Here is an 18,590-nt window from a genome sequence, read left to right on the forward strand (position 1 = left end):
GGCGCCCGAGGCCGGAAGCGGGAGCTTCTGCGGGGAGGTGGGGCTGCCGCGCGGGCTGAGAGGGGTGGGCGATCCGCCGACATGTCGCTCTCGGGGCGTCTTGTGGTTCCCTTGGTAGTGTCGGTGCTGTTGCTTTGCGGGGCTCCCTGGGCCCACGGACGGCGGAGCGACGTGCGCGTCATCACGGACGAGAACTGGACGGAGTTGCTGGAAGGAGAGTGGATGATAGAATTGTGAGTGCGGGGTGGCCGTGGTCGGCGCGGGCCGGGCTCCAGGCCGCGGGCCTGCACCCCGGAGCTCACTCTCCACCTTCGCCTTCTCCAGGCCGGCGCCCCAGCCCCCCACCTCCACGGGGTCCCCCCTCCCGCCCCGTGAGCACCGGGTCTCAAGTCCTCGCTGGAGTTTCGTGGACTGGGCTGCGCCTCCAGCCCGCCAGCTTCCTTCCTTCCTGGCTTTGCGGGTGGGTGGGGTGGGCTTGGCCTGGTTACCGTATTATGCCATTTACGGTGTTTTATAGATATAATATATATAATATATATACATGTGGCTTCTTTTAGGGTGATCCTTTCGCAGATAGGTTTTTAGTTTCCGCCAGACTTTCCCGAAGAGCATGTTTAACAAAATCTTCCCCTAAGAGATGTATTGGCCCATTCGCTGTGTTAGCATTTGGGGCTAGTTTGTGTGTTTTATGGATAAGATCTTTTAAAACAAAATTAAAAACAAAACAAAACAAAACATGGTGCCTCGTTGGAATTGGGTTACTTTGAAATCTTTTGTTTCCTTGTTTTTCTCCCCGCTATTTGCCTTCTTTCTCTTTTCGTTTCGCATCCCAGTTTTCCTTCAGGGGTGAGTCTTGCCCTGTAGAGAATGCTTTAATTGGGGGCCTTCTCAGGTGATATTGTCTTAAGAGATTAAGTTAATGTATTAGCATAATTATGAGAAACTCTTTCATAGCACCGGGTCATTTATGGTTCGAACAACAAAAAGAGCATGTCTTGTGTGATGATTCTACTTTGTCTTTTCTAAGTGTGGTAGGAATTAATCTGCTTTTGTTCTGGATAATAAGCTAGTGGAGGTAGTGATAATAGTATTGATATGAGAAGTTATTAATAGAGGATATAGTAAAAGCACCATTATTGGATATTAACTGTGTACTGGACACTGCCAAGCACCCTTACATACATTATTGCATACCCTACAAATTCTCCCTGTATAGCAGTTATTTTCTTCCTTTTACAGATGAGAAAAATAGATTCTTAAATACATAACTGGCTTGCTCACATATTACTATACTACTATCCAGATATTACTCTCTTTGGGTTTACACTGTAAGCATGCAATTATTGTGTGATATACCCTTTAACAAGGCTTAGGTATTTTCTTGTATCATAGGTACGTACATTAGGGCTTGTAAGTAGACATTTCCCAAGGAAGAACCCAGAAGATTTAAATGAGAACTCCTGAGTAATTAAAAACACCCTCCCTCACATAGAAGAAAATGCTTATTATGCATATGTTGCAACTCTGAAATGAATTTACATGTTGTGTTAAAGCTTCAAGGAAGGGGAAAATAAGACCAGTGACAGTGGGTTCCCCCATCCCCCCCACCCCCCCAGTTGGTTTTGAATATAGGGCCGGGATGCTGCCCCTGAGCTCTTTTCTCTCTACACATTGAACCACAGCTCCACTTCCATTTGGTGATGCCCACACCTGATTTTCTAATGATTTACTTGTAAATGTCAGGGCGTTTCCTGCCTGGGATGGCTTTGAACTGCAATCCTAAGACCTCAGCCTCCGGAGTAATTAGGATTAAAGATGTGAGTAATTAGCGCCAGGTAGTGGCAGCCTTTTTTCCAGTCATTTTTATGTAACTTAGATTGTGCCCATAAAAAATGTAGTTATAAACAATATGTTAAGCACTCACGATTATAAATTTATATATAAATACAGGTAGATATTATTTTTAGTTCTGGTCAAACTAAATGCATCATTCATGTACTAAGGAGAGTAAAACTAAAAATACTGGATAATCCAAATTAGGGCATCTTACCTGAAACTGTAACCCAGGATGTTTTTTCTTAGCTACAGATTGTGACTTTTAAAGTTTTTAAAGCACTAAGAAACAACTTGAAAAGAAAGGATATAGTATTTCTAATAACCTGTTTTAAATTACAAGTGGATTATTTTCAGAAGAATATTTATAATTAGTTTTATTGGAGAGATGTTTTCATTGTAAAATAACTTACTGTTAAGGAATTTGGCTTCAATACAGGTTTGTGTTTTGCATGCCTTTTTTTTTTTCCCCCTAGTCTTGGGACTTCACCTCAAGGCCTGAGCACTGTCCTTGGGCTTTCTCACGGGTAGGGCTCTACCACTTGAGCAACAGCACCACTTCTGTTTTTTTCTATGTATGGGGTACTGAGGAATTGAACCTGAGTCTTTGTGCATACTAGGCAAGCACTCTACCACTACACCAAACTCCCGGCCATGCCTATTTTTTTAATACAGAAACTTTGACTGTAATTAACAGGTCCCATATGCTATTGTAAATTATAAGAGGATAGAAAATAGAAAAAATAAAATTCAAAGAAGAAACTAGGACCTGAAAGATAACTAATTTGAGAGAAATAATTAGAATGCTAATATGGTTGGACCTAGGATTTTTAAGCTCAATGTCTTGGAAATTGGTCCAAAATTTGTTTGGGGGTTAGGTTTTGAAGTAATATTCTTACATAAAATTGTACATTTTTAGCTGCTCTGTATGTGAGTAGTCTTCCATCAGGTCAAGGTTCTCTTGTGGCAGTCTCTCAGAAGTGATGGTGGCTTTAAGTTGGAGATTGTATTTTCTTATTTGTCAAGGCCCTTGGCACCTTATATTTTTCTAGTGCCTTGCATTTGTGATAGCAGGAGAAAAATAAAATTGGCAGCCAGTGCTAATGGATCATGCCTATAATCCTGGCTACTCAGCAGGCTGAAATATGAGGATTGTGATTTAGCACTAGCCCTGTAGACAAATCCTAGAGACTTACTTTCCATTCAACTAGCAAAACCCAAAACTAGAGGCGTGGTTCAAGTGAGAGAGGTCCAACCATTAACAGAAAGAGTCCATTGAGAATGCAAGGCCCTGAGTTCAGGCCTTAGTATAAGCATACACATTCAATATACAAAACAAAGTAGGTGAATTCCAACGAGCCTTGAGTTTTTTGGTGTCTATTATGTCTTAATAAATCTGACAGTTTTGCAATACATGTTTTGCATGTGGAAAACCTTGTATCTTTACTTGTATCTTTCTGTTACTTTTTATTAGTTAGTATTATCATTTATAGTTCTTGATATCCAGATTGTTAAACCACACTTACTGCTTTTTGCATCTGCATAAATTAACTAGTTATTTTCAGTGCTTCTAAGTAAAAAGTGCTCCCTGAATTATTAACAATATTTTTTACCATTTTATATTTTATCCTGTTAAGTGAACATTAGAGGACTTAACCTTTCATATATATATATATATATGTATATATAAAACTGTATTTCTTTAGTTATGCTCCATGGTGTCCTGCTTGTCAAAATCTTCAACCAGAATGGGAAAGTTTTGCTGAATGGGGAGAAGATCTTGAGATTAATATTGGAAAAGTAGATGTCACAGAGCAAACAGGTACTGTAAATCTGATTGGTTCTGCTTTCTTGCCATTTGTTTGTATTTACCTTATATTCCACATTGCATGGGCTTTACTTTCATTAGCTTTTGTAAACATAATGGTCTGTAGCTAGTTAAGCTAATATGCAACTAGTTAAGACCACTTGAACTGTCACATTCCTGATGGACACCCAATGTACATTGGTATCTAAAAGCAGATTCCTTGGAAGTGTTTACTGCTCATTTCTTGTATGTGTTGCTCTAAGGGACTGTGGAAATATTACCCTCCCCCATTCTTGCTCATATAACTTCTTTTTGTGTGTATGAGTCCTAGGCTCCCGATGAGCATGTAAAATACCTTTGAGAAGTCCTAAAACACTGTGATTCAAGTGGACTTTTAACTAAAACATCATTTCTGTCCATACCCATCTTCAGAATAAGAAGTGTGTGGTTAAGTTTCCTTGTATAGTCTATAACTAGGAGAGCTGAATATAAATTCCAAGTTCAATACCTATGATTTGGAGATGTTTATGGCTGTCAATTACAAAGCTCTCAGCGTTGTAGGGTCAAGTACGCTCTTGACTTAGTCCCTTCACAAGTGGTAGCTTTTGCCCTTTAGGCTGTTTTCTTTCTCAGACCAGTCAGTTTTGTTCTTGGTGGTTATAATAAACCTGGGTTTCTGGCTGCCTTGTCTCAAATGGTAATAATAACTACTACTTATTAACTGTTTACCTTTTGCAACAACATTTGCAGTTATTTAATTTAATCCTTAACTTAGTGAGCTATTCCCATTGTGCAAGTAAGGAAACTGAGGTACCAAGAGATTAATCTTGTCATCAGTGCCACCCAGTAATACAGTTAATAAAGTACTTATGTCTTCAGTAGTTTAGTTTCATAAGTTTTCTAATTACTATATATGTAGTAGTATGTTTTTAAAAGTTGTTTTAAATATATAGTTCATATGTAGTTCACAGAGTTGAACTCTTTTAGCTCTTTTCATGTTCTAGTTAGCATTTCAATAATTCAGAATCAACTTTTAAGTAGTTTATGATTGATCCATATAAAATCTCCTGTCTATTGATTTGTAGGACTGAGTGGACGATTTATCATAACTGCACTTCCTAGTATTTATCAGTAAGTATTTGAAGATTCAGTTGCAGGAAAGGATGTGGCACCATACAATTAGAATAGCACAGATCAGTCTTGAATGATGTTGAAGTGCTGAAATAATCTCAGTTACAATCTTAGAAAGCTTGCTTTGATACCTTTTCAGGGATGAGTCATGTCCAGGTTGCAGGGCATATGAGACTTAAATGATGGGCCAGACATATGCTTCTCACAAGCATTTGTCAGTTGCCTTCCCTATTAAAGATTTGCAGTTGGTTTGAAAGTTGATAAGCATGTGAAATGGTGTAATCCTGCTGGGTGGGAGTGAGTCCTGTAGTACTGAATGAAGGGGAGAAATAACAGTAAGCGGATGCAATTACCGAACACGGGGGCTTTAAGACTTTTCAAGAGTGCAGGGTAAGCATTCCATTTTGAGAACCGGCTCATAAATAATAGAAATGTGGTACATTCAAAAAGTGGGCAAGAAAGTGCTCTTGTTCTTGGGAGTAGTGGAGATTCAGTTACGTAAGAACAAGATTATATAGTAATACAGTATCAACTCATTTAGTTTATCTCAATCTTCAACATTGGAGATAGGAACTCTCAAATCTCTTTTCTTCTTCTGTAATTTAATATAAGTATCTGGTAGGCTTTTAGTACCAGGAAGCCCTTCTCATTTAACGTGATGAGACCAAGTCAGCTTTTTGGTTACATCTGTATCTTGGTTGACTATCCTTAATGTTTCTATTTTATCTGTGTGTGTGCATGAGTATGCATGTGCCAGTTCTGAGGCTTGAACTTGAGCTGTTTTGCTCCAGGCTAGCTAGCATTCTACCACTGGAGCAATAGCCCACTTCCACATTTTTTAGGTTTGTTTTTTGTTGGGGGGAGGGGATGTGGTTAAGTAGAAATAAAGAGTAATGGACTTTTGGAGCCAGGAGCGTGGCCTAGTGGTGGAGTGCTTACCTGGCACATATGAAGCCCTGGGTTTGATTCCTTGATACCACATACATAGAAAAAAGCCAGAAGTGGTGCTGTGGCTCAAGTGGTAGAGCTCTAGCCTTGAGAAAGCCAAGGACTGGCAAAAAAAAAAAAAAAAAAAAAAAGTCATGGACTTTCTTGCCTGGGCTGGCTTCAGTCTGTGACTCTCAGATCCACAGCCTTCTGAATAGTTTTAACATACAGTTTAAAAGAGTTAACAGTTGTCAGGAACTATTCTAGTATCTTTTCAAATAGTAATTCCGTTAATGTGGTTTGGGCCAAGATAGTTTGGGCTGTAAAATGAGATGAAGAAATAGCAAACATGTTAACATTTCATTCTGATCTTCTTTAGTTGTAAAGATGGTGAATTTAGGCGCTATCAGGGTCCAAGGACTAAGAAGGACTTCATAAACTTCGTAAGTGAGAGGGAATGGAAGAATATTGAACCTGTTTCTTCATGGTTTGGTCCAGGTTCTGTTCTGTAAGTATGAGGGATTTTTTTTTCTTATTTATTTCAGTATTAGAACATATAGTTATATTTCATGTTCATAAAGTATGGGTAATGAGTTGTTTCTTGGGCTCTTAAGATACATTTGGGATTTTATCTGTTTTAAATCATATGATATATATATATATATATATATATATATATTTGTTTGGTTTTTTTTTGCCAGTCCTGGGCTTGGGCTCAGGGCCTGAGCACTGTCCTTGGGTTTTCTCAAGGCCAGCACTCTATCACTTAAGCCATAGCACCACTTCTGGCTTTTTTCTATGTATGTGGTACCGAGGAATTGAACCTGGGTCTTCATGCATGCTAGGCAAGCACTCTACCACTAGGCCAAACTCTCAGCCCCATCATATGATATTTTTATGTTTTTTAAGTTATGATGAAGCAGTCTATAAAATTGAATGACTTTTAGCCTAGCTGGGATCTGTGGCTCACCCCTGTAATCGTACTCGTACTCGGGAGGCTGAGATCTGAGGATCAAGGTTCAAAGCTCTTATCTCCAATTAATCTCTAGAAAACAGGAAGTGGGGCTTGGCTCAAGGGTAGGGCAGTAGCCTTGAGCTAAAGAATTCCGGGACAATACCCCAGGCCTAGGGTTCGGGCATAGCTTTGAGCTGTAGAACTCAGGGACAGCACCCAGGCTGAGCTCAAGCCCCAAGCCCCACCCCCCCAAAAAAAATTGAATGACTTTTAAGGAATTAGGGTCATTAAAACCTTTTTAACTTTCTAAAGACTGAATAATGGTGTTTTTTTGTTTTTCTTTTGTTGGTCTTAGAACTTGAACTCTGGGAGTTGTCTCTGAGCTCATCAGCTCAAGGATGACACTCTACCCCTTGAACCACAGTGCCACTTCCGGTTTTCTGGTGGTTCATTGGAAATAAGAATCTCATGGACTTTTAGTGCGCCCCGTCCCCGGCTGGCTTTGAACCATGATCTTCCGATTTTAGCCTCCTGAGTAGCTATGATTACAGAGGTGAGCCACCATGCCCGGTGGTAATGTTTTTATTGAGCCTAAGAATTTCCCTATTCATGCTATCTTTAAGACTTCAATTTTTTTTTTTTTTTTTAAATCATGGGGCTTGAACTCTGGGCCTGGGCGCTGTCCCGGAGCAATTCTGCTCAAGGCTACCACCCTATCCCTTAAGCTGTAGTGCTGCTTCTGGTTTTATGGTGGTTAAATTGGAGATAAGAGTCTCATGGACTTTAGTGCCCCGGCTGGCTTTGAACTGAGGTCCTCAGATCGTAGCCTCCTGAGTAGCGAGGATTACAGGTGTGAGTCAGTGGTGCCCAGCAAGACTTTAGTTCTTATGTGAAATGATTGAATTATGTTTGGTTGGTTATTCTACTGGTTTGTTAACTTGTATTATTAGTCTTGTCATCTGGCACTCCAGGTCTGGTTTTTGACTGGTTCATTGATGATAAGAATCTTATGGATTTGTCTACCCTGGCTAGTTTTAATCCTTTATTCTCAGACCTCAAACTCCAGAGTAGCTAGAATTATAGCTATGAGCCATCAGCCGGTGCCCAGCCCAATAGAAAAAAAAAAAAGAAAGGATTTTTGCAGGGAGGGAAGATGCTAAGGACCAAACCTAACAGACATTTTTTTGTGTTTGTGTGTCTACTAGTCCTGAGGCTTGAACTCAGAGCCTAGGAGCTATTCCTGAATTTTTTTCTGCTCAAGGCTAGGACTCTAACTACCACTTGAGCCACAGTTCTACTTCTGGCTTTTTGGTGGTTAATTGAAGATAGGAGTCTCAAAGACTTTTCTGTGTGGGCTGTATTTGAACCTTTATCTTCAGATTTTAGCCTCGTGAGTAGCTAGGATTACAGGCACGGACCACTGGCACTTGACTTCTGAGTTTTTTCTGTGCAAGGCTAGTACTCTGCCTCTTGAGCCACAATTCTACTTTTGACTAATTTTGGTTGTTTATTGTAGGTAAGAATCTCATGGACTTTCCTGCCTGTACTGCTTTCAACCATGACCCTTAGATATCAACCTATTGAGTAGTTAGGCTACAGATATGAGCCACAGGCACCCCAAGAAATAATTCTTAATTGGGCGGGTTAACAACTTGTTCCATTAAGCTCCCTTCTCTTCTCAGTTTTGGAGGATTTCAAGAGTGAATAAGTATTACTATTACCAACTGATTTCATAGAGCTTGTAATTTGTTACTCAAGTTATTGAAGTCATCAGATGAAAGCTAAAAAGAATGTCAAAGCAATAGGGAGAAAGGAGAGGAAACTGTCATGTGTTTTATTTATGAGACCAGATGGTTGAAGTAATTCAAGAACTTACTTTTCATGAGCAAGCCTTATTAGAAGCATATTGTAGTCTTGATTAAGACTAGTGACAAAATCTGTCATGTTGGGAAAATTATAGAGCAGAAAATAGAATATATAGATATAGACATTGCAAAGTTGTTTATCTTACTCAGCTTTTCAATAATCTCTTTATTTTAGGATGAGTAGTATGTCAGCACTTTTCCGGCTGTCTATGTACATCAGGGTATGGATTTAAATATTTCTTTACTCTTAAGCATTTTAACACTTTTTTTTAATGAACACTTTTTGAGTTTCTATTTTCTTTTGATTTCAGACTTGCCACAACTATTTTATTGAAGACCTTGGGTTACCAGTTTGGGGCTCATACACAGTTTTTGCTTCAGTGACGCTCCTTTCAGGACTATTATTAGGACTTGTAAGTACTTAGTTTTAGAGTACTAGGAAGAAAAATATAATGAAATAATATAGGTAGATTATATCCATATATATATTTTTTTATTGTTGCCTGCCATTTAAGTCACAACTCCACTTCCTGCATTTATTGGTAGTTAATTGGAGATAAAAGTCTCATGGACTTTCCTGCCTGAGCAGAATTTCAATCCTCAGATATCCTCTTTAAGTAGAATTATAGGCTCAAGCCCCTGGTGCCTGACTGTATCCATATGTTGTACATTTACGATTCTGTTTATTTTTGCAGTGTATGATATTTGTAGCAGATTGCCTTTGTCCTTCAAAAAGGCAAAAATCACAGCCGTATTCTTCAAGTAAGTATATTCAATTTTCTTTTCCTTTGTGGTACAGGGGATTAAAATCTGGGCCTTATGCATGTTATGCATGGGCTACTTCCCCAACCCTAATTTTTTTTTTCTTGGTAATTCATAAATCTCAGTTGTGTAAAGACAGCCACACACAGCATGTGTTTTTACAGCTTAGATTACTAAGTGTGAGTGGTCATCTTTCAGCTATGGCATAAAGGAAGAGAGAGGAAATGGACAATTCATGTATGAAGAATGGTACCCAGTGGTTTTTTGGAACATTGTTAGTTCCTTTACTTGTACAATGTGAATAATTTTAACATAAATAGCTTGCATTTACATTGGTATCACTGTGTGAAAATTTCATGTTATTTATGAAGTCATTTTAATGTTATAGCTACAATTAAAAAAATGGAATGTATTCTGCTTTTGAAGGAATTCAGTAGTAAAATAGTCACATTTGAATATTGTTTATTACCTCTAGCTTATTTTCAGTTTCAGTTTTTTTTAGGGGGGGTAGGATATTGGGAAAAGCAATTTCCATACTTGATTGAGGATTTGCTGTGCTACAAAATGAGTATATATAAAGGCTTGCTTTGAACAGTTACTGTAACTCAGTTTCTCTTGTCTTGACAAAATTGCCTTTATGCTACATGAATTTTACATGTGATAGACTGTCATTTTACATTGTTAAATGTTCCATAGTAACCTACTTGTTTTCAGCAACATCATCTTGTCCATATGTAACAACTAAATATGTCTCTGGACATTGCTAAGTGTTGCTTGGAGGATAAAATCACTCCTGGTGGAAGACAACTGATGTAAACCAGAGTATTCACCCAAACCTCATGAGATAGAATGCAGGCCAAGTTCTATGAACCTAACAGAAAGAGGGATACCAGACATAGACTAGGAGTGTTTTCCTATAGCTTGTCCTTATTAATTCCTCTCTCCTGCACACCCTGACTCTTGGTTTTCTGGAATTTGCAGCATTATGGGATCATTGACTACAAAAAAGCTTTTTGGCCCAATTCTATTTTCTGTGTCTCAATAACATGATCCAAATTTAGGTTAATAAAAACGGGCCCAGCAATGAACATAGTATGTATATTTGTATACTCCTAATGTTTATACATTTCATTGTTTATAATTAATCCTCTAAAAAGACTATATAGATTAGGATGAGTAAGGAAAAGCACATTTATGAGACCACATAGACAAGAATGTAACCAATTGTAATTTTATGATTCTTGTTTTCTTAGGAACCCAAACAGTATAGTTGAAGTTTTAGTATATAGGCCAAAAGATTAATTACAAATTAATATGAAGGCTATTTAGTGCAGAATACTTTATTGACAACATTCATGATGAACTAATGATGACTCATTATTTCTTAGTAGTTTTTGTAAATAGGTGTGTAATTTAAGCCAGTAGTGCATGTCTATACCCTTATGGTAGTTGTTGGTTGAAGATGGATTGAAGTGCTATCTTTGTATGGCTGTCATGTAATATACTCCTTTTTTCTGCCCTTCCCCCCCTAAAAAAAAAAAGATTTGCAGAATGGATCTTCAGCTTTTTTTTTTTTTTGGCCAGTCCTGGGCTTGAGTTCAGGGCCTGAGCACTGTCCTTGGGCTTTCTCAAGGCTAGAGCTCTACCATTTGAGCTTCAGCACCACTTCCAGCTTTTTTTTTTTTCTATGTATGTAGTACCGAGGAATCGATCTTGGGTCTTCGTGTATGCCAGGCAGGCACTCTACCACAGGGCCAAACTCCCAGCCCTTCAACTAATTTTTTTTTTTTTTTTAAATAAAAAGTACCTTAGAAGGGGCTGGGAGTTTGGCCTAGTGGTAGAGCACTTGCCTAGCATGCATGAAAACCCAGGTTCGATTCCTCTGTACCAAATACATAGAAAAAAGCCGGAAGTGGTGCTGAGGTGCAAGTGGTAGAGCTCTAGCCTTGAGAAAGTCCAAGGACAGTGCTCAGGCCTTGAGCTCAAGCCCAGGATTGCCAAAAACAAAAGTACCTTGGAAATATAATATCTACTTTTTTTCTTTAATACTTTATTCCTTTTTAAAATCCAAACAAATGTTCAAGGAGTTTATGGGCACATGGACCAGTAGATCTTCATTTTATTGTGAAGCAAACCTAATACATCAACAAAAACACACTTGTGGTGTTTGTCTTTAAGGGAAAACGTTGCCAGAATTTGCTCAACCTTTGAAAAAAGTGGAGGAGGAACAAGAGGCTGATGAAGAAGATGTTTCAGAAGAAGAAGCAGAAAATAAAGAAGGACCAAACAAAGACTTTACACAGAATACCATAAGACAACGTACTGTGGGTTCTTCGTTGGCCACAGATAAATCCTAGTTCATCTTTATATGTAACAGGATTTTGACAAAACAAAAGGTTGATCATTTGTTTTGAAAGCTGTGACTTGCTTATATATTGTGGGGCTCAGTCTAAATTGAAGAGTTTTCAACCAGAAAATAAAGTGGATATAAAAGTTTCAGTATGATCTAAGAATATTACATAACAGCGGGTTAATATTTAGTTTTGGAAAATCTGGTGCCAAGCAATAAGATTTGTGTATAGTTATTGTTTCAAATATGAGATGAAAAATTATATTTCCAAAGACTTGCATTATTTGGATATTTAAAACTAAGAGAAAAAGATTTCTCATTTGATCCAGTTTTTCTCAGTTTCACTGTGTGAAAAAAAGAACATATTTCCCATAAATGGGAACTCTGCCCATTGTCTCAAGAACTGTATATTTGATAACTGTGATCTTTTAGAAGTATAGTTCAAAATTTCTTCTTGGTTTTAGATAATGGAACTAATAAAGAGTACCTTGTTTTAATTATAGTTTTCTTTTCTACACATGATATTACATGCTAGTGATTTAGGATTGTTTTTGAAGTCTATCATGTCCTTTTGAACCTGTGAAGATTGATTGCCTTCGTTGTGTGTGTATAAGTGTATGTGTGTGTTTTTTTTTCATGGTTACATTTTTTAAATTGGATATGAAGAACATCACTTATATTTGTTGTTGCTAAGCAGTACTTTTTAAGTTTCAAGTTGAAGTTTATTGAGAACTATCTAATTGAGCTATTTACTGATACAAAATTTTGGCTCCTCATTCTGGATTTTACACAACCACTGAGACTTGTCTTCATTTTTCCTTAGCATTTTGCTTAATGTGAAGAAGTACATTCCTATTTTTTTAGTTGATGTGGAAAATGTGTGTTTTTGGAAGTTTAGCTTACTTTGATATAAAATGAAGTTTGCATTCTCAGGAAACAGGAATCTGTTTTCAGTGTGTCCTCATACACAAAGTTCTTAATTGATCCAGTTATTGTCAATTTTAAAACTAAATATATATTCTTGTTTTTGAAAGATAAATTTATTGTTATTGACTAGTTGTGGTATGTCACAAGAGGAAATCAGCAAACCAGTTTACATAATTTTTACCTATAGGCAGGAAAAGATGTAATGTAGAACTGTACTAGCCTCAAAAAAGGAGGAAACCATACAATGAATTCAGAATAAGTTATTATGTAATAAGTGATTTTTGTAACACTCCCTTCTAATAAGCTCATAGATTTTTCAGTAATGTACAGGTTTTCTTTAAATACTTTTCTTTGGAATATTAACTATTCTGCTGTTGACGCTTGGATGTGTAATCTGTTATGCCTTGGAAAGCCCTTTTCTGATAATGAAGACAAGTCTAACTTGGGGTTGCGTATTTACAAGTATGCTTGCTATTATAGCTGCTCTGGAAACATCTGAGCATTGTGTTGAAGCCAGAGCAGGCAGGCAAGTCCAGGAGACTCTCAGACTCCCCACAAACTACTCAGACAAAATCAAAAGTGGAGCAGTGGCTCAAGTGGTGAAACACTAGGCTTGAGCTAGTTGTTTGGATCCCGAGTTCAAGCTCCAGAACTGTTACACGCACCAGTCTTCTGACATGTGACATGATTCTGAAAAGTAATACTCATGAGTCCAGCATTCTATTTTAGTCTATTTGCCAAGGTTTTTTGTTGTTGTTAAGAAGATAGCTTATATTATAATACTATTATTAGACATTACCTAGAAGTTTGGAATCTTCACACTGCATTAGCCAGCAATCACTCTGGATGTGCTTTACAGCAAATGACATTAAGAATAGCCTGACAGTTTTCAGTATGGGGATGCCATGTTAGAAGAATTACATTTTCAGTTAGATATATAACAAGCAAAGGGTGGCATTAATTTGGCAAAGAAAGTAAGCAGAATTGTATTTTTTCCCATCATCTCATCTACGACATGTGAGATAATGGTGTGGATGCAAGACATGCTGTTTAATTGACTTCCTCATGTTAAATGTCATCTGGATTTACAGTCTCCTTACAGTAAATTCTGTTCCCCTCAGGGGTCCAAGACAGGCTGGTCAGAATCTATGTAGCAAGATAGGCAAGACAGGCTTATGATTGATGTTATTGTCAAGTTTTTGATTAGAATATATGTAGTACACAAAACGAACTGAGCAGTTAGTCTGTTTTTTTCTTCCTTTTTGCTGGTCCTGGGGCTTGAACTTAGGCCCTGAGCACTGTCTTTGGGCATTTTCAAGGCTATCACTCTACTACTTGAGCCACAGCACCATTTTCAGCATTTTTTTTTTTTTTTTTTGCCAGTCCTGGGCTTGAGCTCAGGGCCTGAGCACTGTCCTTGGACTTTCTCAAGGCTAGAGCTCTACCACTTGAGCCTCAGCACCACTTCCAGCTTTTTTTTCTATGTATGTGGTACCAAGGAATAGAACCCGGGTCTTCATGCATGCTAGGCAAGCACTTTAACCACTAGGCCAAACTCCCAGCCCAGCATTTTTTTTTTTTTGCCAATCCTGGGCTTGAATTCAGGGCCTGAGCACTCTCCTTGGACTTTCTCAAGGCCAGAGCTCTACCACTTGAGCCTCAGCACCACTTCTGGCTTTTTTCTGTGTATATGGTACCGAGGAATCGAACCCAGGCCTTAGTACATGCTAGGAAAGCACTCTACAACTAGGCCAAACTCCCGGCTCTCCATCTTTTTCTGAATATGTGGTACCAAGGAATCAAATCCAGGGCTTTGTGCATGCTAGGCAAGCACTCTACCACTAGGCCATGCTCTCAGCATAGTCTTTATTTCCATAAACAGTATCTTTAGCTCTTACATCTTGTCATACATAGATTGCTTTGCTTTATTATGTCTTGAGACAAAATTCTTAGAAAAACTATAGCATTAATTACAGATGTTTTTGAGATATATTTTGTGGATTCCTCGTAACATCCTGCCCTCTTCTGGCCTATCCACCTTCCATAATCATTTTTGCTGAAGCAAGAAATGGTCTGGTGGAGAATGCGGTCTTTTATCACATGTTGATTTTTTCCCAGCAAGACTGGGGGGAAAAAAATCAGTTCTTATGTACTACTCAGAGTTCCTGTTAAGTTTTTCCTTCCTTCCTTCCTTCCTTCCTTCCTTCCTTCCTTCCTTCCTTCCTTCCTTCCTTCCTTCCTTCCTTCCTTCCTTCCTTCCTTCCTTCCTTCCTTCCTTCCTTCTTTCCTTCCTATCTTTTGCCAGTCCTGGGTTTGGGCTCAGGGTCTGATCACTGTCCTTGGGCTTTCTCAAGACTAGAGCTCTACCACTTGAGCCACAGCACCACTTCCGGCTTTTTTCTATATATGTGGTACTGAGGAATCGAACCCGGGTCTTCGTTCATGCTAGGCAAGCACTTTACCACTAGGCCAAACTCCCAGCCCCTGTTAACTTTTTCTGTATTGATTAACTTAGTCCTTAAAACTACATAAGAGGTATGAATATCTTTCAGAACAATTTCAAGGGCTTCCTAAAAATATGAACTCAATTCTGCCTCCAAATTATGTCCTGTCTTTCCAGTATTAGTAGAAAAATTAACTGGTCTTTTTTGTTCCTAAATGTTACTCCTGTCAAGATAATGCAACAGGGGCTGGGAGTATGGCCTATTGGTAGAATGCTTGCCTAGCATGCAAAAAGTCCTGGGTGGGATTCCTTGGTACTACATACACACACAGAAAAAGTTGGAAGTGGTGCTGTGGTTCAAGTGGTAGAGCACTTGCATTGAGAAAGCTCAAGGACAGTGTCCAGGCCTTGAGTTCAAGCCCCAGGACTGACAAAAAAAACAAAACAAAAAACCCCCCACAAATGTCTTGAAATGGTATATCTATTTGGAGCTAATGTAATTATTCAATATTTTGCACCCTTGATATTACTACATTAAGAAAGCAAGGTAAATGATGCTTTCAAAAGCATTTTCCTCATGCTGTGCCTTTAAGTCCTGTGCATAAGAAGGTATATTTGCACATATAGTAAACATTTGTGAACAAATTTTTTAATTCAATTTACTGCTTAGTAGGGCATCCTAACAATGCCATGGTCTATAAAGTAGAGTTTTTGCAATAAACTTTGATTTAGCTCTTTTTTTTTTTTTTTAAGAATGCTTGATGTGATGATGGCTATAGTTCTAAAGGTAGAGTTTTCAATTGAACATCTTTGCAGATAAAGATAGGTAGTTACTGAGTAACAGCTTTTTTTTTCTTTTTTTTTTGACAGTCCTAGGCTTGGGCTCAGGGCCTGAGTACTGTCCCTGGATTTTCTCAAGGCTAGGGCTCTACCACTTGAGCCACAGCACCACTTCTGGCTTTTTGCTACATATGTGGTACTGAGGAATTGAACCCGGGACTTCGTGCATGCTAGGCAAGCACTCTACCACTAGGCCAAACTCCCAGCCCAACGGGCAGCTTTTTTATTTGAAACTTGTGCTGGAATCAAAGTCAGCCATGTGAATGCTGAGTAAGTGCTCTACCACTGAGTTAGTGGTAGAGCTCTGCCCTTAACATTTGTCTAAATATTTTTTTATGTTTATTACAAATGATGGTCATACCGGTATTATCACTAATAATGAATTAATGAATTAAATTTGTATCTCCTTTTTGCTCAGTTACCTGTGTGTGGTGTTACTTTTAGCCACATTTTCATAGTGATATCACAGGTCAGCTTTCTTTTTTGTTCTTTTTTTTTTTTTTTGCCATCCATAGGGCTGGAACTCATGACCTGAGCACTGTCCTTGGGCCTTCCTCAAGGCTAGCACTCTGCCACTTGAGCCACAGTACCACTTCTGACCTTTTTTTTTTTTTTTCTGTATGTGGTACTGAGGAATTGAACTGAGGACTTTATGCATACTGGGCAAGCATTCTACCACTAGGCCACACTCCCGGCCACAGCTCAGCTTGCTAACTTGAAAAATTAAGATTCAGTAATGAGAGATTTATCTAAAACTTGAATGAGTCATACCAAATTTGTGAAAATGTACTTCCATCTGAGTATAAAAGGCCTGGATGTCTTTGTTAGTGTCAGTAATACTACTAACTCGGTTATCAGTAGTTGGAATATACCTGAGTTAATCTCATGTATATAAAAATGAGTTATATGGACATGACGCCTATCTAAAGTTGACTGTGATAATGAAGGAAAAAGGAAAGGGATCATCTGGTTCTTTCATGGTGAACATTTGTGTCACTATATTACTATTCCCTCCACAGTAGAAGCCAAATTTATAGTCTTTCTCCTGCATCCAGAGTAACTTTGTTTGCCTACTAGGATTGAGTTCTAAGGCTCATGCTAGCCCAGCGTAATGGCATGATCAATGAACTGGTGTAATTTCAGGCAATGACATGTTGGGAACTTCTTTAAAATGAGCTCAAAGACAGGGCAATTCTTTACTGAATGATGAAATTTTGTGGTTATCCCACAGAATGGGGATGGAGCCAGTATGCACGAGAGCAGAGCCAAGAATGTCAGGAGAGTAAAGCTAAATCCCTGGGAGTCCACAGCTGGCCTGTGAACATCTTATTTGAGGTAATTTCCCTTACTATAACCATTTTGAGTAAGGCTTCCAGTTACTGGACACGCAAGTGTGAGCATTGGGAGAAATGGCATCAATTGAGTTTACCCCAGGTCTGTTTGATTATCTCAGAGTTTTGTCTTCTGGTGACATCCCAAGATAAGAAGTTTAAATAGGTAGTTGAAACTGACAGGCCAAATCAGTTATACTCAAAACACTGGATAATAAAATTACATTATTGTTTAAAATGTTCTAACGTGGAAACACCAGAAACTCAATATATATAGTGTGTTGGGTTTACATGTAGCTATTTGGTGTACAATCAGACTTTGAAGCAGATACATCTTTTCAACTTTTAAAGTCCTATATATTTAGATTTGAATGGTTAGTTATCAGATTTCATTTTTAAATAGTTTTTTTTTATTACTAAGGTGTTATGCAGAGGGGTTACCATTTCACAATTCAGGCAATGCATAGATTTCTCTTGGACAGTGTTACCCCTTCCTTATCCCTCCCCTGTCTCTGCCCACAAATTGCATAGTTCACTGTATACGTAGTGTACACTGAATACATGATTGTTTTTCTGTGAGTTGTGGGACTTGAACTCAGAGCCTGGGCATTCTCCCTGAGCCTCTTTGTGCTCAAAGCTAGCAGCGCTGTACTGTCTAGAGCCACAGTGCCACTTCTGGTTTTTGAATGGTTAATTGGAGACGAGGCTTACAATGATTTTTTTCCCCCACTCGGGCTGGCTTTTAACCTTGATCCTCAGATCTCGACCTCCTGAGTAGCTAGGATTATAGGTGTGAGCCATCGGCATCCAGCTATGATTATTTTAATGTCATTCATCACTGTATGTGGTTGCATTTGGACTACTGAACAGATTTCTTACATGTTATGTTAGTAATCAAGTCTTCTGAGAATTGTAATAATATGTTTAAGTAATATACTTTCAAAGCAGTACAAGTTTAATGAAAGTGAATTTCACCGAACAACCCTACTGCTAATACTGTGAAACTTGCATTATAACTTAAACTGTCTAGGGTGGAAATGGAAGCTAGAGACTGGGACGCTGTGAGGGAACAGAAGATGGAAGGAAATGTACTTACTATCTGACTCATGTAATTGTAATCTCTTGTACACCTTTATAATAAAAAGTAATAAAAATTGATATGTAATATCAATTTCATATTCTTTGGCCATTGATACTCGAGATTAGATTAAGGACTATATTTTGAAGTTTATCACTTTCAAATCTTTTTATTCAGAGGAAACTTTTTGGACTTTTTATGTGACTAAACTCTGAAGAAATGATTTATGTCAAGTTTGTCAGACTGGTCATATGATTATATTCAAAGTCTCTTGTACACACACACATGTGTGTGTGTGTGTGTGTGTGTGTGTGTGTATGTATCCATCCTGGGGCTTGAAC

The 18,590-nt window shown here is 38.3% G+C and overlaps 1 protein-coding gene and 1 non-coding gene across 3 annotated transcripts; both read left to right on the top strand.

Annotated features, from left to right (window-relative positions):
• Nucleotides 1-11: 11 nt before the first annotated feature.
• Tmx1 (thioredoxin related transmembrane protein 1) lies at nucleotides 12-18,308 on the top strand. Of its 2 annotated transcripts, none has more exons than XM_090345086.1 (8): nucleotides 12-233; nucleotides 3,540-3,655; nucleotides 4,726-4,771; nucleotides 6,078-6,206; nucleotides 8,694-8,739; nucleotides 8,830-8,931; nucleotides 9,214-9,280; nucleotides 17,072-18,308. In XM_090345086.1, exons 1-8 carry the CDS (start codon nucleotides 82-84, stop codon nucleotides 17,335-17,337), a joined length of 924 nt encoding a protein of 307 aa, XP_090201212.1. In that variant the 5' UTR covers nucleotides 12-81; the 3' UTR covers nucleotides 17,338-18,308. The 2 variants fall into 2 exon arrangements, with proteins under 2 accessions (XP_090201212.1, XP_090201213.1); XM_090345087.1 differs by lacking the exon at nucleotides 17,072-18,308 and adding an exon at nucleotides 11,459-12,132.
• On the top strand, nucleotides 3,782-3,920 carry LOC150055134 (small nucleolar RNA SNORA70). The gene has a single exon (XR_016537716.1). It is a non-coding gene; the product is annotated as a small nucleolar RNA SNORA70 (small nucleolar RNA).
• Nucleotides 18,309-18,590: the final 282 nt, after the last annotated feature.

This window comes from Megascapheus bottae, chromosome 14, assembly GCF_031878675.1.
Source record: "Megascapheus bottae isolate mThoBot1 chromosome 14, mThoBot2.hap1, whole genome shotgun sequence".
In the NCBI taxonomy this organism is placed as follows: domain Eukaryota; kingdom Metazoa; phylum Chordata; class Mammalia; order Rodentia; family Geomyidae; genus Megascapheus; species Megascapheus bottae.

Coding starts and splice junctions, on each gene's coding strand:
- Tmx1 (XM_090345086.1), top strand. CDS start 82: ATGTCGCTCTCGGGGCGTCTTGTGGTTCCCTTGGTAGTGTCGGTGCTG. Junction 6,207..8,693: donor TTTGGTCCAGGTTCTGTTCT/GTAAGTATGAGG, acceptor TCTTTATTTTAG/GATGAGTAGTATGTCAGCAC. Junction 8,932..9,213: donor CAGGACTATTATTAGGACTT/GTAAGTACTTAG, acceptor TTATTTTTGCAG/TGTATGATATTTGTAGCAGA.